Source organism: Sciurus vulgaris (assembly GCF_902686455.1).
Source record: "Sciurus vulgaris genome assembly, chromosome: 12".
Taxonomy (NCBI): domain Eukaryota; kingdom Metazoa; phylum Chordata; class Mammalia; order Rodentia; family Sciuridae; genus Sciurus; species Sciurus vulgaris.
The window spans coordinates 67,131,450-67,156,867 of record NC_136473.1 but is presented as its reverse complement, the minus strand read 5'-3'; the positions used below and the strand labels follow the sequence as shown (position 1 = coordinate 67,156,867).

Genomic DNA, 25,418 nt, shown 5'->3' with positions numbered 1-25,418 from the left:
GAAAAGGCTATCTTTCTCCATTGCATATTTTTGGCCCCTTTGTCTAGTATGAGAAAATTGTATTTATTTGGGTTTGTGTCCGTGTCCTCTATTCTGTACCATTGATCTACCTGTCTATTTTGGTACCAATACCATGCCGTTTTTGTTACTATTGCTTTGTAATAGAGTTGAAGATCTGGTATTGCGATACCCCCTGCTTCGCTCTTTCTGCTGAGGATTGCTTTAGCTATTCTGGGTTTCTTATTCTTCCAGATGAATTTCATAATTGCTTGCTCTATTTCTGTAAGGTACATCATTGGGATTTTAATTGGAATTGCATTGAATCTGTATAGCACTTTTGGTAGTATGGCCATTTTGACAATATTAATTCTTCCTATCCATGAACATGGGAGATCTTTCCATCTTCTAAGGTTTTCTTTAATTTCTTTCTTTAGTGTTCTGTAGTTCTCATTGTAGAGGTCTTTCACCTCTTTTGTGAGATTGATTCCCAAGTATTTTATTTTATTTTTGATGCTATTGTGAATGGGGTAGTTTTCCTAATTTCTCTTTCTGAAGATTCATCACTTATGTATAAAAATGCATTGGATTTATGACCATTGATCTTGTAACCTGCTACTTTACTGAATTCACTTATGAGTTCTAAGAGTTTTCTGATGGAATTTCTAGGTTCCTCTAAATATATAATCATGTCATCAGCGAACAGGGATAGTTTGAGTTCCTCTTTTCCAATTCGTATCCCTTTAATTTCTTTGGTTTGTCTAATTGCTCTGGCTAGAGTCTCAAGAACAATGTTGAATAGAAGTGGTGAAAGAGGGCATCCCTGCCTTGTTCCAGTTTTTAGGGGGAATGCTTTCAGTTTTTCACCATTTAGAATGATGTTGGCCATGGGCTTAGCATAGATGGCCTTCACAATGTTAAGGAATGATCCCACTACCCCAATTTTTTCTAGTGCTTTGAGCATGAAGGGATGCTGTATTTTATCGAATGCTTTTTCTGCATCTATTAAAATAATCATGTGATTCTTAACTTTTAGTCTGTTGATATGGTGAATGACATTTATTGATATCCAGATGTTGAACCAACCTTGTATCCCTGGAATAAAACCCACTTGATCGTGGTGCACTATCTTTTTAATATATTTTTGTATGCGATTTGCTAAAATTTTCTTGAGAATTTTTGCATCGATGTTCATTAAGGATATTGGTCTGAAATTTTCTTTCCTCGATGTATCTCTGTCTGGTTTAGGTATCAGGGTGATATTGGCTTCATAGAATGAGTTTGGGAGGGTTCCCTCCTCTTCTATTTTATGGAATACTTTGAGAAGTATTGGAATGAGCTCTTCTTTAAAGGTTTTGTAGAACTCGGCTGAGAACCCATCTGGCCCTGGACTTTTCTTTGTTGGTAGGCTTTTGATGACCTCTTCTATTTCATTGCTTGAAATTGATTTATTTAAGTTGTTTATGTCTTCCTCGTTCAGTTTAGGTAATTCATATGTCTCTAGAAGCTTGTTGATGTCTTCGAGGTTTTCTGTTTTGTGGGAGTATAGATTTTCAAAATAGCTTCTAATTATGTTTTGTATTTCACTCGTGTCTGTTGTGATATTTCCTTGTTCATTCCGAGTTTTAGTAATTTGAGTTTTCTCCCTTTTTCTCTTTGTTAGTGTGGCTAAGGGTTTATCAATTTTGTTTATTTTTTCAAAGAACCAACTATTTATTTTGTTAATTTTTCTGATTGTTTCTTTTGTTTCAATTGCGTTGATTTCGGCTCTGATTTTAACTATTTCCTGTCTTCTACTACTTTTGGTGTTGGTCTGCTCTTCTTTTTCTAGGGTTTGAGCTGTAGTGTTAAGTCGTTTATTTGTTGATTTCTACTTCTTTTGTTGAATGCGCCCCATGAAATAAATCTTCCTCTCAGTACAGCTTTCATAGTGTCCCAGAGATTTTGATATGATGTGTCTTTGTTCTCATTTACTTCTAAGAATTTTTAAATTTCCCTCCTGATGTCTTCTGTTATCCATTCATCGTATAATAGTGTATTATTTAATCTCCAAGTATTGGAGAAGTTTCTGTTTTTTATTCTGTCACTTATTTCTAATTTCAGTCCATTATGATCTGATAGAGTACAAGGTAGTATCTCTATCTTCTTGTATTTGCTAACAGTAGCTTTGTGGCATAAAATATGGTCTATTTTAGAGAAGGATCCATGTGCTGCTGAGAAGAAAGTGTATTCGTTCTTTGTTGGATGGCATATTCTGTATATATCCCTTAAGTCTAAATTATTGATTGTGTTATTGAGATCTATGGTTTCTTTATTCAATTTTTGTTTGGAAGATCTATCCAGTGGTGAGAGAGGTGTGTTAAAATCGTCAAGTATTATTGTGTTGTGGTCTATTTGATTTCTGGGATTGAGAAAGATTTGTTTGTCGTACATGGATGAGCCAATGTTCGGGGCATAGATATTTATGATTATTATGTCTTGCTGATTTATGCTTCCCTTAAGCAGGATGTAATGTCCTTCTTTATCCCTTCTGACTAGTTTTGGATTGAAGTCCACATTATCTGAAATGAGGATGGATACTCCAGCTTTTTTGCTGTGTCCATGTGCATGGTATGTTTTTTCCCATCCTTTCACCTTTAGTCTATGGGTATCTCTTTCTATGAGATGGGTCTCTTGCAGGCAGCATATTGTTGGATTTTTCTTTTTAATCCAATCTGCCAGTCTATGTCTTTTGATTGATGAGTTCAGGCCACTAACATTCACAGTTATTATTGTGATATGATTTGTATTCCTAGTCACAGGACTCATTTTTGGTTTTTGACATGATTTGGTTTCTCCTTTATTTGGCTATTCCTTTCGGCTAGTTCCTCCCGTTGCTGATTTACATTGTTGTTTTTCATCTCTTCCTCATGGAATATTTTGCTGAGAATGTTCTGTAATGCCAGCTTTCTTTTAGTAAATTCCTTTAGCTTTTGTTTATCGTGGAAGGATTTTATCTCATCGTCAAATCTGAAAGTAAGTTTTGCTGGGTATAAGATTCTTGGTTGGCATCCATTTTCTTTCAGGGCTTGGTAAATGTTGTTCCAGGTCCTTCTAGCTTTTAGGGTCTGGACTGAAAAATCTGCTGATACTCTTATTGGTTTCCCCCTGAATGTAATCTGATTCTTTTCTCTCGCGGCCTTTAAAATTCTGTCTTTATTTTGAATGTTAGGTATTTTCATAATAATGTGCTTTGGTGTAGGTCTGTTGTAATTTTGCATATTTGGAGTCCTATAAGCCTCTTGTACTTGGTTTTCCATTTCATTCTTCAGATTTGGGAAATTTTCTGATATTATTTCATTGAATAGATTGTTCATTCCTTTGGTTTGTTTCTCTAAGCCTTCCTCAATCCCAATTATTCTTAAATTTGGCCTTTTCATGATATCCCATAATTCTTGTAGATTCTGTTCATGATTTCTTACCATCTTCTCTGTTTGGTCAACCTTATTTTCAAGATTAAATATTTTGTCTTCAATATCAGAGGTTCTGTCTTCCAGGTGATCTATCCTATTGTTTATGCTTTCTATGGCGTTTTTAACTTGGTTGATTGTTTCCTGCATTTCAAGGATTTCCGTTTGGTTTTTTTTCAGTATCTCTAACTCTTTATTGAAATGCTCTTTTGCTTCCGTTATTTGCTCTTTTAACTGTTGATTAGTTTGTTCATTTAATGCCTGCATTTGTTCTTTCATCTCCTCGTTTGCTTCCCTCATTGTTTTAATTATGTACATTCTGAACTCCCTTTCTGACATTTCTTCTGCTGTGCTGTCATTGGGTTTTATTGATATAGTATCTAGGTTTGTGTCGGACATTTTCTTCCCTTGTTTTCTCATATTGGTCAGATGTCAATGGGACTCTGTGATATTGTAGATTTCCTCTATTGGCTTATAGTGACCCTGTAGATTTCCAGTGTATCACCTACCAGCCTTCAGTAGCCAGAAGTCTTGGATTAATTTGATAATGCAGTGCTTCCGAAGAACACTGCCCCTAGCCCGCTACTGGTTCCAGGGAGAGAGACCTGGAGAGGTCTCTTGTTGCACAGCCCTGGTTCCAGAGGCTGGTTGTAGGTCGGAGGTCTCCACTGGCTTGGGGACTTGTGGCTGGCTGTGTGTAGACAGGCTCTCGCTGGGCGATTTGCCCCGAGAAGCTAGCCTAGAGAGGCGCTTCTCGCCGGAAGGGGGCTGGGCTGCTTGGGGAAGTCCCTGGCGCCCTGTGCTGATCACTGAAGCAACCTGCGGGCGGGCTGGAGCTGGCAGTGGGGCAGGCCGGATCTGGCCGTGCTGCTTCTGTGCAGAAGGGCTCTCACTGGGGGACCTGTTCTGAGAGGCTGGAGGATCTGTCCCTGTGGGCGGAGCCCACTGCCAGACTGCACAGAGCTGCCTGGGGGAGATGCTATCTGCCCTGTCCCACTCTAATAAGCCACTCGAATCCGGGCCTGCCGCCCAGCTGAGCTTCGCTGGGTGGGGGAGACTCACCCCGTGGTTCTATTTTAGTCCGAGATTCTCAATGCCTCCCCTTCTTGAATCCTGGGTTCTGGGGCAACTGGAGATGCAGTCGCCCTCTAGTCCGCCATCTTGGATCGCCCCGTGGAAAAAGCCTGCAGCTGGAGGGGGACAATGCTGCCTGGAGAGGTCTCTAGCTGCCCAGCCCTGGTCCCAGAAGCTGCTTGCATGTGGAATATCTCCGCTGGCTTGGGGACTTGTGGCTGGCTCTGCATCGAGAGGCTCTCACTGGGCGGTCTGCCCCGCGAAGCTAGCCTAGAGAGGCGCTTCCCACCAGAGGGGACTAGGCTGCTTGGGGGAGTCCCTGGCGCCCTGTGCTGGTCTCGAAGTAATTAATGTTTAAGGACCTCAGTATTATATTTGATCTTCTAAAAAAAAAAAAATCCGGAGAACAATCAAAAAGGGAAGATTGTTTAGTGCCACTGTGGACCCAGCGAGGTTTCAGGTCTACAAATGTGTAGTGTCACCAATTTGCCTGTTTACATGATTTATTCCAACTGTCATCAGCAGCATGATATTGTAGACTTGCAGAATAATAATAGGAATAATAGGTAATAATTATTGAATGCTTATTGTAAGCAAAGTATTCTTGTAAGTTTATGTATTTCTTTTAATTCTCATATATCACCTTATAAGGTAGATTATTTTTATCCCAAATTTATTGATGAGGTATCAAGAGATTAATAAGGAGTCCAAGGTCTGTATTAGTAGGATCAAGGAGAAAGAAGAGAGAGGCCTAGGGAGAAATCTTAAGCAACTTACAACTTCAGTTCCTACAGGGATCAGTAAAATATATTTAAACAGTTTTCCTTGAAAATCCTTTAAATGGAATTTTTCTCACAAAGTTTTAAAACTGAAGTATGGTTAAAGGGAAATCTAGTTTCTACTTTCTTTTTCTTGTTTCACATTCAATGAATTACAATATGATTTCTGCTACAAGAACAGAATCTGCTTTTGCAGAGGTCACCTGCCACCTAATTACCATTCCAATGGTGCATTTTCCCTGCTCATGCTCTTCCACTTCTGGGTAGCATCTGACACTGCTGACCTCCTCCCTGAAACTGCCTTCTCCCTTGTGTCCTGCTTCTCCTCTCATTGTTTGCTCTTTTGAGTGCCCTTCATGGGCTTCTCTTCTCCCACTTCCTTCTTAAATGCACACACCCTGAAGCACCTTTCCCTGACTTCTAGTCTGTAACTGGCTTCTTCAGTGATCCTATTCATTTTCATGCCTTCACCTGTTTTTATTCAGAAAATGCTCATTTGCTAGCTACAACCCCTTTCCTAAATTCCAGATCTATTCTTACACCTGTTAACTGGACCTCTCAACCTGAATATTCTGTGGCAAGCTCAATTCTAACAACTCTAATGCAGATATTTATGCTCCTACATAAATACTTCTCTTTTTATCTTTTGTGCCCAAATTCTAAACCCAACTATTTTTATGACTCCACTTTCTTTTATATTCATTTTATTTAATCAGGTATTAATGTCTTTTGATTCTTTTCCTATGGAATGTTCCCTGTCCATCTCCTCTTTTTATTTCCACTGTTTGTTTTTCCCTACCTCTAAATAAGAAATCCTCAATCCTCTACAAATAACTTGGCATATATCACTTAATCAGATCATCACAGATTAGCCATTATGAGCCAGATCCTGAGGTGGGCAATAAGTCAGGATTCTTAACTATGCCTGCAGATTAGCTTTAAAACTCAAAATTAAACAATTGTCCATAGATGTGCTTCAGAGATTCTCATTGAGCTACTCTTGGGAGAAGCTAGGATATCAGTATTTTTCAAGTTCTCCAAATGACTCTAATGTGCAGCCAGAATTAAGGACCACGCACTTAATTTACATAAAGGTCAAGAAAATGTATACTGTTCTTGTCCCAATGAAACATAAATTCTGCTTGGAGACACATATATTAAAAAGCAGATATTCATATATATGCATGATTGAAAGTTATAAGTGCAATGAGGAAAATGAGCAAGGTACCATGAGATAAAGAATATAATGAGACAGTCTAATTTAGGATATATGTGAATCATGAAAAGTCTTTCTAAAGAAGTAGTGTTTATAGTGAATTCTTAAGGATGAGTATGATTTGGCCAAAAAAAGGACATAGAAAAAAAATTCCTTGGTGAATTTGAGTCATGGATATCACTGGCACTTAAAATAATAAAAAGCCAATATGGTAGTCATGTAGTAAGTGATGGGGCTGGGAAAAGAGGATCATAAATGATATTGGGAAAGAAAAAAAATGTGTTGTGCTATTTTTTTAAGGTACCTTGAAAATCCAATGACAGGTCTTTAGAAAAGAATTAAAACCATTAAAAATATATACTACTTTAGCTTTCCCATAGATGAGCAGATAGAGACCAAACATAAATCTGCAGCACTTTGATGAAGATATTATAGTTGTTTGAACAATATCGATACTCATGGTTATGAATAGGACCCTGTGGATTCAAGATGTACTTTAGGGGTAGAGTTAATAGAACCTGCTGGTGAGTTGGATAAAAGGGCTGGGGAAAATCAATAATCATTGAGGATGATTCACAGCTTTTTGGCTTAAGACATTGAGAGACTGCTAGTGCCATTCACTTTTATTTTTTAATAGGTTTCATTTTTTAGAGCATTTTTATAGGTTTATAGCAAAATTAATAGTAAGGTACAGAGATTTCAGATATACCACCTTCCCTCTCACCCCTGCCCCTGTACATTTGTTCCAATCAATATACCTGTATTGACACATCATTAGGACCAAAAGTCTGCAGTTTATAATAGCGGTCAGTCCTGGTGTTATGTCTCTTCTGGGTTTTGACAAGTATATAATGCCCTGTATCTGTCATTATAGTATCATTTGGAGTAGTTTCACTGACTTATAAATTGTCTGTACTGTTTTTATTTATCCCTCCCCATCTTCTCACCTCTGGAAACTACTGATCCTTTTACTGACTCCAAAGTTTTGTGTTTTCTGACATATCATGTAGTTGGAATCCACACAGCTATATAAAATTGACTTCTTTCACTTAGTGAAATGGAATTTAGGGTTTCTCCATGTTTTCTCATGGTGTGATGGATCATTTCTTTTCAGTACTAAGTAATATTCCTTTGGTTTGGATATCACAGTTTATTTATCCATTCATTACCAAAAAAACTAAATGCACATTTAGTTTGCTTCCAGGGTTGGGAAATTATGGAAACAACTATTACAAACATTTTTGTGCAGGTTCAGTGGATATGAGTTTTCAACTCACTTGAGCACAACTCCTGATTTTTATGCTGAGTATCATTTTGCTTTGTAGAAAACTGTAAGCTATATTCTATAGTAGCTATAGTATTTTTCATTCGCATCAGAAATGAATGAGAGTTCCTGTTGCTCTACATCCTCACCAGTATTTGATGTCATCAGTGTTTTGCACTTTGATTACCTTAAAGTAGGAATATAAATATCCTGCTTTAGCATGTTTCTCATTATTTCAATTTATAATTCCCTAGTGATATATGGTATTTCCTATATCTTGTACTCATTCTTGCCATTTGCATGTCTTCTTGGAAATGTAGCTCATTTTATTATTTATTTACATTGCAGCAATTTAACTTTCAGTAGAGTGTTCAAAGGAAGTGGTGAGAAAGGATATCCTTGCTTGTTTTAAATGTGGGTTGGAAAAATCATAGTTTCTCAACATTAAGTATGATGTTAACTATAGGTTTTTGGAGGTGTTCTTTATCAAACTATGAACATATCCATTGATTTCCAGTAGGCTGAGAGTTTTTATCATGAATGGAATATTGCCAAATGCTTTTTCTTTACCTATTGACACGATCATGTGATTTTTCTAAGTCTGGTTTTTGAATGTTGAACCAGCCTTGCATATGTGGAATAAATCCCATTTAGTTGTGATGTATAGTTTTTTAATGTTGTTAAATTTTATTTGCTGATATTTTGTTGAATATTTTTACATTTGTATTTTATAAGAGATACTGATCATCTTTGACTTTCTTTTCTTGTAATGTCATTGTCTGGTTTTTGTGTTAGGGCATAAGTTAGGAAGTATTTCCTCTGCTTTTATCTTCTAGAGGACATTACAGAAAATTGGTATAATTTCTTTCTTAAATGTGTGTAGAATCAATCCATCAGTGATTCACGTTGAGCATGATACTTTCTGATTTAGAGGCTACTATTTATTGATTCAATTTCTTTAATAAATACTGACCTATTTAAATTGTTTCTTCTTATGGGAAATTTAGCAGATTGTATCTTTTAAGAATTTGATCCATTTCATCTAGGTCATCAAATTTGTGGGCATAGAGTTTTTCATAGTATTTCTCTATTGTCCACTTAATATCCATAGCATCTATAGTGATAATTCTGTCTTCCATTTCATTTCTAGTATTAGTAATTTATGTCTTTTCCCTTGTTTTCTTAGCCTGGATTATCAAGAAAATTGATTTTCTTTTAATATTCTGTTTTTAATTTTATGGTTTTGTGCTCTAAACTTACTAAATTATCTCTTTTATTCTGCCTAACTTAGAAATAATTTCTTCCTTTTTTTCTACGTTCATAATACGGAATATTAGATTATTATTAAACTATTGACTTTGGAACTTTCTTCTTTTCTAATGCATACCTGCAATTTTATAAGTTTTCCTGCAAGCACTGCTTTCACTGCATCCCACAAATTTCTATACATTGTATTTTCATTTATTGCAAAATATTTTTAAATTTCTCTTAAAATTTCTTCTTTGATCCATGTGTTGTTGCATAGACATCTGTTGCTTAATCTTCAAGTTCTTGGGGAATTCTAGGTATCTTTCTGATATTGATTTCTCATTTAATTTCATTGTGCTCTGAGAGCATACTTGATGTGATTTCTATTCCAAATGTAAAGTGTGTTTTATGATCTATGTAGGTAAGCATTCTCTGTGACCTTGAAAAGAATGTGCATTCTGTTGTTGGATGGAGTGGTACAGATGTCAATTACATCTAGGTGACTAATGATGTTAAGTTTATGTCCTACTGATTTTCTTTCTTCTGGGTCTGTCCATTCCTGATAGAGGACTGTTGAAATCTTCAACTGTAACAGGGAATTCATCTATTTCTTCTTGTAATTTTATTAGGTTTTTTGTTTGTTTTGGGGTACCAGAGATTGAACTCAGGGGCACTCAACTACTGAGCACATCCCCAACCCTATTTTGTATTTTATTTAGAGACAGGGTCTCACTGAGTTGCTTATGCCTCACTTTTGCTGAGACTGGTTTTAAACTCAAGATCCTCCTGCCTCAGCCTCCCAAGCCACTGGGATTATAGGCAAGCGCCATCACACCCAGCTCTAGTAGGTTTTGCCTCAAATGTTTTGATTCTTTGTTGCATACACTTGAGGATCCTTTTGTCTTCTTCGAAAATTGAGTCCTTATCATTATGTAATGCCCATCTTTAGTAACTTTTCTTGTTATGATGTCATCTCTATCTAAAATCAATATAGAGACCCCAACTTTTTTTTTATTAGTGTTGGTAAGGTATAATTTTACTATCTTTTTGTATGTCTTAAAATTTGATGTAAACTTCTTTTATACATGAGTTTTCTTTTTTGACTCACTCTGACCATCTCTATTTGTTACTGTTTTTGATATATTACCCTTGTTCTTTGTTCCTTGTTTTCTCTTCCACTTTTTTTCCCTAACTTTGGTAATTTTAATTGAAAATTTCATAGAATTCCATTTGCTTTCTTTCCTTAACATGCCAGTTATACTTCTTTTATTTTTAATTCTTGTCATGGTTTCCCTAGAATTTGCAATGTATATTAGTAACCATGCAACTGCACAGATAATTTAAGTGTCTTAAAATAATGAGATAATCCTCATCCCTCCCCTATCTCTTGTTGTCATTCATTTCACATACACGTAAGCATTTAATACATGTGTACACATTATATACATTACTGAATACTTCAGTGCTGTTATTTTCAAACTATTATATGTTATATCAATAAGAATACAAAAACTAAAAATTATTTACTGTGACTTACTCCTTCTACAGTCATCTCCCTTTCTTTATATAGAATTTATAGAATTGAGATTTCTATCTTATCATTTTTCTTCCTCCCTGAAAACTCAGCATTCCTTGCAAGGTAGGTCTACTGGCAACATGTTTCATCAATTTTTGTCTACGCTGTTTTTATATTTTTTCCCTCAACACTGAATGTTTTAACTCTAATTTCCTTTTGATTTCAGAGTTTCTGAGAAGAAGTTGAATGTAATTCTTACCTTTTTTTTAATAGGTAAGCTTTTTTTTCCCTTAAGTTTTTCCAGGATTTCTTTTTACCTTTGATTTTCTGAAGTTTAAATATGATATGCCTACAGGTAATTTATTTTTTCTTTTTTAAAATTTGTCATGCTTAGTATTCTTTGAGCTTTCTAGATCTGTGATTTGGTGTCTAATATGAACTTGGGAGAAATTCTCAGTAATTTTTGCTTCAAGTATTTGTCTATTTAAAAAAATTTAGTTGTAGAGACACACAATATCTTTATTTCATTTATTTATTTTGATGTGGTGCCGAGAATCAAATGCAGTGTCTCACATGCACTAGGCAAGCACTCCACCACTGAGCCACAACCCAACCCCCTCAAATATTTATTCCATATTTTTCTCACATACTTCTCCTGTCTTCCCATTACAGATGTGTTATACCTTTTGTAGTTGTCCCTAAGTTCTTGGATTGTTCTTGTTCCATTTTTAGTGGATTTTTTTCTTAATTTTTCCAGTCTGGAAACTTCTGGGGACACATCCTCAAGCTCAGAAATTCTTTTCTGAACCATATCCAGTCCATTAATGAGCCTGTCAAAGACATTCTTCATTTTGTTTGCACTGTGGTTTCTTTCCCAGATCTTCTATTCCTGCTTTTATTCATTATCTATTCTTACTTGTGTATTTTATTCATTAGAGGCCTTAGCTGTCAATCCTAGTTGTTTTAAAATCCTGGTCAGATAATTCCAATATCTGTGTCATATCTGGGTCTTGTTCTGATGCTTGATTTGTCTTTTTAAATTGTTATTTTGTTTCATTTTGCCAGAATTTCCCTAGAGTTTATTTCTGCGGGTTTTATATACCATCATGGTCTCTTTCAGACTTTCTTCCAGGTTTTATACCCTTTAAAGGAGATATAAAAATCAAGAGATTACCATTTTATGGAGAATTAAGTCCAAACTTTCAGCCTTCTTAGATTGGCCCTAGTCTCTCATGTTCATCTCTGACAGTAGCCTATGCTTAAACTGGCCAACTTGATGTTCCTTGAACAGAGACTTGGTTTTCCTACAACTTTATTTTTTATCTTTTTCTTGGCCTGGAATGCCTTTCTTCTTCTTCTTTTTTAGAACAATTGCAGATATTTTTCCCATAACACTTTCTCAAGTTTGTGTACTGTTCCTCTTCTGCAACAGTTATTAGAGGATATTTACTGCAGGCTACCATGTTATAATCAGTCACACAATTGTTCTTTTAATCCCAGCCTCCTCTTCCACTGAAAATGGCTTGATATGAATGATCACTTTTTTTGTTTTAATCTCTGTGCTTACCTTGGACCTAGCAAGGCTATGTCTAAATTAGTAGATGCTTAGTATTTATTGAATTGAATTAGTGTATACAGAATAATATCTTATTTAAATGTCTTCATTCTAATCAACATTTTATGAGAATTTGTTTAAAATTTAAAAAAATTTTTATGGACTGCATTTTGATTCATTGTACACAAATGGTGTACAACTTTTCATTTCTATGGTTGAACGTGATGTGGATTCATACCATTTGTATAATCATACATGCACATAGGGTAATAATGTCTGTCTCATTCCATTATCTTTCTTACTCCCGAGAATGTTTTAATGTATAATAATACTGATGAGGATATCAAAATAATTCCTAAAACTATACATTTTGTTTATTGAGTAAAGTCAGCTATATCAATGGTAACATTTTACTTGAAATATTTCTCTTCTATCATCTAAGAAAAAAAATCAAAGTGTATCTTTGATTTATACTTGGCATATGAAATATGTTAAGAAAAAATAATGCTCTCTGGAATGAAGATATTACACAATAGTTAGGGAAAACTTCTAGGGTGAATTTTCCTATAGATCTACTTGCCCAACCCCACTGTTCTGAATTCTAAAATTCTTCTCTAAAAAATTTCAAACTAAATGCAATTATTATTTTTGAAATATTCCTCTCTTCTACACCATCAAAGAATTCAGGGATAGATGGTCTTTGAATGAACATACAAACGACCTGTTGATGGTGACTAAAATCATCTCTTCGATGGTGTTCTTCAGTGTTTGAGATCCTGGAATAGTTCCAAATGTCCCCTTCAAGTTACTGTTTTGATTTTCTGGGTTCTATCTACATTTAGTGAATTCTCACTCTGTAATTTAACTCAAAACTTTAAAAAATTATTTTTTTCTCTTTTTCATTTTTTGCAATGCTAGAAATAGAACCCAGAACCATATACCTGCTAGGCAAGCATTCTACCACTGAATTATACACCCAGTCCTAGAAATTCTATTTCTTATCTGAAGAAAAAAAAAGAATACAAAAACATTTGTAGTCAATAATAGTATATTTTAAAAGAATTCTTGCTGTGTATAGGTAAGTTCTATACAAATATATTCATGTGAATTCATAATGTTTCCATGAAAGTCTTATCCCTTCTGGGATACTGCATCTGAGGGTCCCTGTGACTGTGTCTGAAATGCATGTTGAAGCATAACTGCTGTAGCTGAGAAATGACCATGTTTCCTCTTAGTTCTCAGCAAGAGTAATTGAATGTAGAATATCTTACTAAACACTGGACTGTGACAGTGTGTTAACACTCTGACTATCTCCTAACAGCAGGGCAATTATTTGCTGAGTGGGATTTTTATAAATCCCCTGGCACTAGTATGTCCTGATAATTATGATGAAGTGCATTGGTCAGTGTTGATTCAGCAGTCCCTACCCTAGCAAATATTTCATTCACAGATCTGTGGTCCACTTTTACTTTTCTAGTTATTAGAGATCTTTACTAATCTTCCTGCTTTAATATCTTATTTTTCAAAAACAGAGTTCCTTAAAACTTAGAGATCAAACATAATTTAGACAGACTCCTTTTAGAAATGTTTATCTCTCACAGTATTCACAAATTTGAATCAAAAGGCATAAAAACAGTATTAAATTTTCTTCCTTTATTTGGCTATCTATAACTCCTATTTGTTGGGTAATTGTCATTTCTGCAAATAGAACTTGAATTCTTCCACCTACCCTATATATTTGACTGTTCTTCATTCCTAGAACAAGTGAATTTTTAAATCATGAGAAATTACTATTTCTCATATGGCAAAGTTGAAACTGAAGCATTAGTAATTTTAATTTGAGAATTACAGGTGTACATAATCTTATTTCATATTCTTCCTATTTTACAGAAATGTGTTTTTAAAAATAAACCTCAATAACAACTAGAAAAAAATTAGAATGTAGCTTCCCTCAGGCAACTACAAAATAAAGGTCAGTGTATGAAAGGAAAATGGCCATAAAAATATTCTTTGTGATCTAAAACAAAGCAATATATATTTGTTTTCAAATGAGGCACACTTTTGAATAGTTTTTCACACAATACTTAAGTTTAAGAATAAAAATGAAGAAGAAAGGAGCCTACTGATAGATTGTTAGAAATATGGAATGGTTCAAAATATTAATGTAATGCTAAGGGTGAATGGATAACAAATGGTACATTTGCTCGTTGCTCAACCTGACATAATTAATATTCTAGGTCATGCTTAAGTTCCCATGATGGAGGGTCTGAAGGGGGAAATTCAAGAAAAATATATATCTATTATATAACTCATTGCTTTTTTTTTTTTTTTTCCTTTTGACGAGCCAGAATCATAGCCTTAAAAAAAAAAATCAGTGCTTTCACACCTCATTTGCCATATTCACCACTGGGCCACCAGTCAGCAGCCGGGCCTGATGCAAGGAGGTCAGTAAGAAGCTATTAGCAGGGTCCTCTCCTGAGATTTCTTGGGTCTTATTGAGTTGAATGTTAGCATGACAGTACTGCAAATAACTCAGTTGTAGGCTTTTTCTTTCTTTCTTTTTTTTTTTTGAACAGTTAGCACAGATTTCCCCATAGTGTTGGTCACTCTAGAAAATTATTGCTGAAAATGAAGTCCCCAAAGCTAGCTTGGCAGTAGCCTTTCTAAGTTGTGAAAAATGTGAAAACTGGAAAATATGTCATAATCCCTTAGGGTTAGCTCTACCTTTTGTGACTCATAGTAATATTTTTAAAAAACCAACAGCAAACCTTTTTCATAAGTGGCTTACAAATAATGAAATATGGCAACTGAGACAATAGTAAGTGAAAGTTCTTTTATTTATTTAAGGAAATAATAATTAAGTGAATAGTATAGCTATATAAATAGGCAGGGTATTTCCTTACTATAGGGATTGAGGGAGTGTGGGACTGTTTTTATTGATGTAACTTAGCAAGCGTATTAATTTCTAAAATACTGACACCTTGAAGATTTTAAATGATACATTTGAATTCAATTAAAATATATTTTCTATCTATATTTGATTTAAATTGCAAAGAGAATACACATGAGGAGGTCTCCATATAGGTTGCAAAATATAATTTAAGAAAGCTATCATGTCTACTGAGCTATTTGCATTTCCCATCTAGCCTATGTATACATGTGCATGCAAATGTAAAAGGAGATCAAGATTCCTAATGGGGTAAAGTTAATAACTGGTAGCAGTTATTCAGGTAGATATATATTTTTAAATGACAAATTATAGCCTAGTTAAATTGTATGTATTTAACCATCTCTATCTATAATTTTGTGGAAACTTTAGTAATAAACTAACATACTTCAATTAATTCAATCATCACTAACCAAAATATTCTCTTACATCTTTTCATAGACTATTATATGTCAGAATAGTCTTTCTAACATAACATTTGTTTTTTTCTCCAATACTATCAAAACATTTTCATCTGAGAATATCATCCTAAAAATTCATCTTAAAAATTACCATCCACTTTTAAATTACCATCTCTTGAAAACTATCATGAATGTCTATTTTTCTTTAATTAACATTAATTTAAACTTTATGAATCTACTTTGTCTATATTTATTCTGACAGTGACAGAGTAACTACCTTTCAACATTTTCAGCATAATATTTTTACTTATATCAATTGTAGTATAGAGTAAATCTCAAAGAACAGCCAGCTTAAAATATTTTAGACATATAAATGTGTTTATATTATCTTTTGATATATAATAAAATTTGGTCCTCAATTTTAAAATAGAAAACGTTGAATTGGAGGTGACTCAAATGGATCTGTGGTAATTTAGTTCTAGATAACAATGTCTTTGAAAACAAATTGAAACTGATGTGTTAAGAAAGAGAAAAAGGGTCTAATCTATAAATTCCTTGAAAACTGTCAATAAGACTTTGAAATAAATCTAGAATGTTATACTAGATATTTATGTGGCTTTGGAAAGCAAGAGTAAAATAAATGATTTTATAGGCATTTTTGAACTGCACATTGTTATCATAGATGAGCAATTAATATTTAATTCTTGAGCGTCTGCTATGCGTCTAGCACTCTGCTGGACCTTGAGGTTTCAAAAATACATGAAAGAGTTCTTGTACTCCAACTTCTTGCTGATAGAAGAATGATGCAAACGAAGAAACCCAGAAACAAGGTGATAGGAACTGTAATGGAAACATGCCAAGGTTCCTAAGGAAACATTAGGGTTGGGACCATTGAGCCCAGACTGGTAGGTATTATATAGAGGTTAATATTTATTGAAATGTTAGGCTCTAAATATGAAATTTTCTTGGATAGTTTTTCAAAGACTGCTATCCTAGTTAATCTCAATTTTTTTGGAACTATTGATTCCACGAAGTAAATATAGCAACCAGGAGGGTTTGTGGACATGATGATGGCATAACAGAAAACCATATTAGGAAGATAGAATTAATAGGCACCTTCTCTATATAGTCCAGAGTGTCTACAGAGCAACCACACAAGTCATATAGTATCCTTTAAAGTATAACTCTTCCCTATGACTGTGCATTTACATGTATGATATTTATATATACACATATAAATATATGTATGTTTTGATTTTGGTGCTATGGAAATCAAATATCATCAAAATATGATTCCATCAAAGTATGGTTCTTTGCAATATACTAAAATGTGTACTCAAATAACATTACATTTTGAGAAAATGGACATCTGCTAAACTTGAATTTAACATCTGTCACATATACATCTATTGAACATCTATTGCATAGCAGATGCTGTGCTAAGGAAGTCTTGACTATTTTGATGCAGTGTGTGACAAAGTGAATGACAAAATAGCAATGATAACATTAACTACAGAAACATGGCACCTAACATACTCATTAGATAGTGGTAAATAATATATCATATATATGTGTATATCCATATATATTTACATATAGAGAGAGCGAGATCACTCATACACACATATGTATATGTGTGAGATCCACTTGGATTATTAAAGTACAGGATTTAAAATAGCTGCTATCAGGGTATATAATTATTAATAATTTAAATACTTATTGAGTACTACTTGGCACCCAAAACTAGGTCAAGAATTATGTATTTGTATTCCTATGAATGAATGTATGAATTAAGATATGGTTAAATATACATAGTATATGGTTAGGATACAAGATGAATTGCTAAAGTCCTCTCTATAATTTTGTTCTTAAATATGATTAAATAAAAATATAGTGTGTGGCGAATAGAAACTATAGCTCAGTAACATATTTAACATATTTACTGTTCAATCCTGAAACACACTAAAATTGTTGATCTATAGTGAAGACAAAGTATGAGTATTTTATACAATCTCCTTAGGTGAAGCTGAAGCCTACCCCCAATTAAAAACTAGAGTTGTAAAATACTAAAGCATTCTTTAAGCATATTAAAGTGCTCATGGTACAACTTTATCTTCCATTTATTCATATGAAAATTAAAGATAACATCAAAATTGCTTTCTTCTTTAGATTCCAGGTATATACAACTCACCATTCAGACAAGCACCTGATCCATGGGAATTGCGGTTACAGAAGGCAAAGCCATTGATACACCCAAGACCTAAGGTTAGGCAGGAGTGCTCTACTAGCCTTAGTGATTGGCTAGCTTGTACAAGTGCCCGATCTTTTCCACGGTCTGACATTCTGCCACCTATCAATAAGAAGAAGTGTCAGGTACTATTAGTTCTATAAATATTGTGTCATTAATTTCATTGTTGCATTTTTTGTGGTACTTCATACATGATGCAAAATTTGCTCTCTTAACTCTTATTATTATTATTATTTGATTCATTGTACACAAATGGGGTACAACTTTTCATTTCTTTGTACACGAAGTAGTGTCACACCATTTCTGTAATCATACATTATCTTTCTTTCCCCGCCTCCCCACTTCTCATTTCCCTCTACACGAGCCTTCCTTTCTCCATTCTTCCCTTATCCCCTCCCCCCACCATTATGTATCATCACCCACTTATCAGAGAAAATACTAGAAAAAATAGGGATAGTAGGAACATACCTCAACATTGTAAAAGCATCTATACTATGCCCATGGCCAACATCATTCTGAATGGAGATAAACTGAAAGCATTCCCTCTAAAAACTGGAATGAGACAGAGATGCCCTCTTTCACCACTTCTGTTCAACATTGTCCTTGAAACTCTAGCCAAAGCAATTAGACAGACCAAAAAAATCAAAGGGATATGAATAGGAAAAGAAGAACTCAAGCTATCACTATTTGCCAATGACATGATTCTGTATTTAGAGGATCCAAAAAATTCCACCAGAAATCTTCTAGAATTCATAAATAAATTCAGTAAAGTAGCAGGATATAAAATCAGCACTCATAAATCTAGTGTATTTCTATTCATAAATGATGAATCCTTTGAAAGAGAAATTAGGAAAACTACCCCATTCACAATAGCCTCAAAAAAAAAAAAAAAAAAAAAAACCAGAAACTTGGGAATCAATCTAACAAAAGAGGTAAAAGACCTTTACAATAAAAACTACAGAACACTAAAGAAGGAAATTAAAGAAAACCTTGGACAATGGAAAGATCACCCATGTTCTTGGATAGGTAGAATTAATATTGTCAAAATGGCCATACTACCAAAAGCGCTATACAGATTCAATGCAATTCCAATTAAAATCCCAAAGATGTACTTCACAGGAATAGAGAAAGCAATCTTAACTACTTTTAAGTGTACTTTTCAGTGGTAGTAATTACATTCATATTATTGTGCAACCATCACCACCATCCATTTCCAGAACTCTTTTCATCTTACAAAAATTGAAACTCTATACCCATTAAATAACTCTCCATTCCCCACTTTCACCCCTGCCTTTCAGTTCTCTGCCCCCACATGGCTTATTTCCCTTAGTGTGATGTCCTTAAGATTCATCCATGTTGTAGCACGTCTAAGAATTTCCTTCCCATTTCAGGTTAGATTTCATTTACTGTACTCTGTTATCCATTCACAATAGACAATTGAGTTGCAGCCACATTTTCATGATTGTGAATAATGTTGCTATGAACCTGAATTTGCAAGTATATCTTGAGACCCTGCCTTCATTTTTTTTGAGAATATACCTAGAAGTAGAATTGCCAGATCATTTAATAATTCTGTTTTTAATCTTTTGATAAACGGCTATACCGTTTCCTACAGTGGATGTACAATTTTCCATTCCCACCAATAGTATGTTAGGGTTCCAATTTCTCCACATCCTCACCAATACTTATTATTTTTAGTTTTTTTTAAACTTATTATAGATAGTATCTCCTTGTAGTTTTGATTTGCATTTCCTTAATGATCAGTGATGCCAAGCATCTTTTTTTATGTTTATTGCCCATTTCTGTATCTTCTTTAAAGAAACATCTATTCACATCCTTTGCCCATTGTTCAATTGGGTTGTTTGTTTTTATAGTTGAGTTTTAGAGTTATTTATATATTTTAGGTATTGATGCCTTGTCCGATATATGATTTACAAATATTTTCTCCCCTTCTGTGGACTGCGTCTTCACTCTGTTGATAATGCATGCTATTAAAAATATATATATCATTGTTTTGTTTTTACTTGTGATGAGACGAAAATATTTTCTATAAAGATCTAATTTTAAATAATAAATACAATACACATTACTTAAAAAAGATAGACCAAAGAAGCAAATGCTTTTTTAATATTGAATTGTATAAAGTATGAAGTTAAAACATTATTTATTGACTAGAATCTAGACCTTTTATGTAAAAATATTATAGCGGTACTTGTTATGGTCTGTTTTGCCAGAAAAAATCTTTATATATTACCAGATTTATTTAATTTAACCTATCCTCTGATGATCTATATCTTTTCATATGAAATTATTAACGTAACTTGATGTTGAATAAGTTAAAAAGTATAAATTTGAATATTAAAAACATCCCACAACAAAGAGAGACTCATAGCAAACCTAGGAAATATTTATTGTATCTGTTACTGAATCCGAGTTGTAATAGAGCAGTATTGACAAATGACTCCCCAGGGGTGAGGTGCAGTAGGGTGGTATGAATGATAACTCAACGTGCTAAAAGACCCAGAAATGAACACCTCTATGATCCCCTTCAACTTATAGACAAGAGACAACTGCTACCAGATAGTATCAACCTGGAATTGGTTTAGATTCGATTCATGTCTCTAAACTTTTAGAACACCTGACCACTACCTGCCTCTGTAGATTTTGCCCCTATGTATCTTTTGCTGTATAATAAGTTACTTTAAAATCTGATGACTTCAACCAAAATACACTTTTATGTCACAGTATCTGTGGGTCAACAATCTAGATACAGCTTTTGTGAGTGCTTCTGACTCATGATTTCTCATGAAGTGGTAGCTGGTTTCCCTTGGGTGAGTGATCTCAGAGACAATGAGAGCTCTCAAAACAGAAGCCACAAACTTTTCAGAATTTAATGGAAAAAATGACATCCCCCATAGCTTCTACCATATTTTATTTGTACAAAACAGTAAGTCCATTTTGTGTTCAAGGGCAAAAAAATTATGCAGAAGCTCAAATTCCCAGAGTCAGGGATCATTGGGAGCCATCTTAAAAGATTGCCTTTCTCAACCCCAATACTGAATCAACCTTGTAATAAGAAAACCTGAATTTTATTTTTTTTGTGTGATTTTATTTCCTACTTTACTGTAATTATCATTAGTATCCTTAACTCTGTTCATTTTGGGATGTAACTTAGTGGTAGAGTGTCTCTGAGTTATGTCCCTAGTACTGTAAGACATAAAGAAAAATAAATAAGTAAATAAATAGTTTTAAAAGGGCTAAAGACATAGTTCAGAGGTAGAACCCTCCTGGATTCAATCCCCAGTACTGCAAAAATGAAACAAAACCAAAATAAATAAATGAACAAGCCCCCAAGCCCTATTAACTCATAATTAATACTATTATAGACCAACAGTTTATATTATAGATAATGCTTTAAAAATATTTTAAAATCTTTGAAGTCAGTTTTTCTCCTCAACCACTTTTTGTTTTTCTTCATCACAGATTCACTTCCTATGGAATTATACTTATTTTTGTGGAATTACGTTTATTTCAGAATTTTAAATCCTTCAAACTAATATATTTATCCAAATAATACTTATAAGTTGATAATTCTTCCTTTGTCTGAAATAGAGTAATAAACTATCTTATGTTGTTCTATTGCAATAACAAAATATTTGAGACTTAGTACTTTATAAAGAAAAGAGGTTTATTTAGCTCACAGTTTTGGAGGCTGAAAGTTCAAGGACTTGTAGCTGGTGAGGGTCTCCTTGTCTGGATTGCAACATGATAAAGAAGTGGGAAAGGGAACCACTATGTGCAGAAAGGGGCTCTTAATAATAAATCTCTCTCATGGGAATTAATGGATCCTATGAGAATGACATCAGTTCTTTCTGAGAGTGATGTTCCCAATCTCCATCTTCCATTATGCAATTATAAAGATTGCCCCTCTATTAATACCATTATATTAATACCAATCTTCTATCGTATGAACCAATGGGGGACAAGCTCTCAAAACCATAGCACACACAGAGTAGAGTTGAGCAACAGGACAAAGGAAAAAGTGTAGAAATTTTTCAGTTAATTTAGGGACATATATTCGGAGTATGCTTTGAATAAATAAGTTATACCAATATTTTAATGAAGACATTTAAAATAACTTTAAATATAAACATAAGAAATTTTATATCAGGAATAACTGAATTTATATAATTTTGAATTATGCACATTAATATTTCTATTAGAGCAAATAATGGCAGTCTTCAGAGTTGGCAATTAAATGTATTAGTGATTCTATAAAATAATTAACTACAGCATCTCCAGTGCGTGCATATGAATAACTTCAATGTGTTAAATGCATTAAGTACTCAGTCGTTGTGATAGTTTCACATATAACATTGCTTACTTAAATTTTTAATAATCCACATTGTATGCTGTATTTTTGAAGTAGGTATTGGTGCTACATGGAACTCATAGACTAATTTTGCATGCAACTTTTTAGGAAATGTGAAAATTACGAGGTATGTGTGTTAGTTAGCTTTGTGTCACTGTGACCAAAATATGTGACAAGAACAACTTAGAGGAAGAAAAATTTATTTGGGCTGATAGTTTCAGAGGTACAGTTCATGGAAGGCTGACTTCTTTGATCTAGGCCTGAGGTAAGGCAGAACATAATGGCCAAAGGGCATGGTGGAAGAAAACCATTCAACGCATGGCAGTTAGGAAGCAAGAGAGAACAAGATATGATTCCCAAGGGCACACCCGCAGTGATATAGTTCCTTCAGCCATGCCCCATCTGCCTACAATTACCACCCGTTGTCCAGTTACTAAGTTACAACTCTCATAATCTAATCATTTCACCTCTGACATTCCTGCATTTCCTAGTATAGGAACTTTGGGGAGAATTTAAAGATCCAAATCATACCATTCTGTCCCTGACCCTGCAAACCTCATGTCCATCTCACAATGCAAAATGTACTTAGGCCCTCTCTAAGAATGTATGAATAAAATCAGTTGGAAATACCCTAGAAGATATCTGATTCCACCTACCACACTGTACAATACTCACTAACCATCAATCATTTAATACTATTTTGTGTTTTATAATGTTTTCACATTTGCTCTACTGTTTTGTTTTTATTATGTTTTTTGAAGGGGATATTTATTTTTATTTGCTCTTCATCTCTATTAAAGCACTTTTATCAATATAATAATTTTTTATTTTTTACATAGCTTTTCCTCTCCCTACCATTATATATGTGTGTGTGTGCATGTTTGTGTGTGTATGCATGTTTGAGTGTGTGTATGTGTGTATTTATAATACATGGAATGGATAGGTGGAAGATATGGATAGATAAAAGGTATATTTTGATGTATATTTATATGAAAAATAAATGTATATATATCCATGTGGAAGGTATATATACATATGTATGAAAACAAAACTATACATTCACATAGAAAATTATCTCTGTGTGTGTATGTGTGTGTGTGTTGTGCAGGAAGAGAAATAAATATATATATATATAATGTAAACATGGAGGAATCTATAAATATGTATTTTATATACATACATAGACACATGTATATACATATGCTATTGAATTACATTTATTTAGCATACAACAAAGTGATGTTTGCTGATGTATTTTTATTTCTTTCCTACTTTTTCTTTTTTCTCTCCTTTTCTGGTTTTACTTTTTTTAATTGTTTTTTAATTTTATTTATTTATTTATTTTTTTATTCATAAATTGTTATTTTTTTTAAATTAAAAATCATAAATTTACATAGGGCAATGTTGTTTGATTCATTCTGTTATTTTTTTTCCCTTCCCACCCCCAACGCTCCCACCCCTCTTTTCCCTCTATACAGTCCTTCCTTCCTCTATTCTTACCACCGTCCTTATCCCTAACCCTAAACCTAACCCTAACCCTAATGGTAACCCCTCCTACCTCCCATTATATGTCCTCATCCGCTTATCAGCGACATCATTCATCCTTTAGTTTTTTGAGATTGGCTTATCTCACTTAGCATGATATTCTCCAATTTCATCTATATGCCTACAAATGCCATAATTTTATCATTCTTCATGGCAGAGTAATATTCCATTGTATATATATGCCACAGTATCTTTATCCATTCATCAACTGAAGGGCACCTGGGTTGGTTCCACAATCTGGCTATGGTGAATTGAGCAGCTATGAACATTGATGTGGCTGTATCTCTGTAGTATGCTGATTTTAAGTCCTTTGGGTATAGGCCAAGGAGTGGGATAGCTGGGTCAAATGGTGGTTCCATTCCAAGCTTTCTGAGGAATCTCCATACTGCTTTCCAGAGTGGCTGCACTAGTTTGCAACCCCACCAACAATGTATGAGTGTACCTTTTTCCCCACATCCTCGCCAACACCTATTGTTGCTTATGTTCTTGATAATTGCCATTCTAATTGGGATGAGATGAAATCTTCGGGTAGTTTTGATTTGCATTTCTCTTGTTACTAGAGATGTTGAACATTTTTTCATATATCTGTTGATTGCTTGTACATCTTCTTCTGTGAAGTGTCTGTTCATTTCCTTAGCCCATTTGTTGATTGGATTATTTGTATTCTTGGTGTAGAGTTTTTTGAATTCTTTATATATTCTGGAAATTAGCGCTCTATCTGAAGTATGAGTGGCAAAGATATTCTCCCACTCTGTAGGCTCTCTCTTCACATTATCGATAGTTTCCTTTGCTGAGAGAAAGCTTTTTAGTTTGAATCTACCCCAGTTGTTGATTCTTGCTTTTATTTCTTGGGCTATGGGAGTCCTACTAAGGAAGTCTGATCCTAAGCCAACAAGTTGAAGGTTTGGACCTACTTTTTCTTCTATAAGATGCAGGGCCTCTGGTCTGATTTCGAGGTCCTTGATCCATTTTGAGTTGAGTTTTGTGCAGGGTGAGAGATAGGGGTTTAGTTTCATTCTGCTGCATATGGTTTTCCAGTTTTCCCAGCACCATTTGTTGAAAAGGCTATCTTTTCTCCATTGAATATTTTTGGCCCCTTTGTCTAGTATGAGAAAATTGTATTTATTTGGGTTTGTGTCTGTGTCCTCTATTTTGTACCATTGATCTACCTGTCTATTTTGGTACCAATACCATACCGTTTTTGTTACTATTGCTTTGTAATAGAGTTGAAGATCTGGTATTGTGATACCCCCTGCTTCGCTCTTTCTGCTGAGGATTGCTTTAGGTATTCTGGGTTTCTTATTCTTCCAGATGAATTTCATAATTGCTTGCTCTATTTCTGTAAGGTACATCATTGGGATTTTAATTGGAATTGCATTGAATCTGTATAGCACTTTTAGTAGTATGGCCATTTTGACAATATTAATTCTTCCTTTCCAAGAACATGGGAGATCTTTCCATCTTCTAAAGTTTTCTTTAATTTCTTTCTTTAATGTTCTGTAGTTCTCATTGTAGAGGTCTTTCACCTCTTTTGTGAGATTGATTCCCAAGTATTTTATTTTCTTTGAGGCTATTGTGAATGGGGTAGTTTTCCTAACTTCTCTTTCTGAAGATTCATCACTTATGTATAAAAATGCATTGGATTTATGACCATTGATCTTGTAACCTGCTACTTTACTGAATTCACTTATGAGTTCTAAGAGTTTTCTGATGGAATTTCCAGGTTCCTCTAAATATATAATCATGTCATCAGCGAACAGGGATAGTTTGAGTTCTTCTTTTCCAATTCGTATCCCTTGAATTTCTT

General features: G+C 34.1%; 1 protein-coding gene across 4 annotated transcripts in view; it reads left to right on the top strand.

The window, feature by feature from the left end:
- Positions 1-25,418, top strand: part of SPATA17 (spermatogenesis associated 17) — a 279,874-nt gene that overhangs the window by 118,318 nt on the left and 136,138 nt on the right. For 3 of the 4 annotated variants that reach the window (XM_079107174.1, XM_079107173.1, XM_079107175.1), the window contains one exon: positions 17,616-17,819. The exons of the other annotated variant lie outside the window; for it this stretch is intronic. In XM_079107174.1, coding sequence (XP_078963300.1) covers positions 17,616-17,819 — 204 coding nt within the window. The remainder of the gene's footprint in view (positions 1-17,615; positions 17,820-25,418) is intronic. 4 annotated transcript variants of the gene reach the window in all.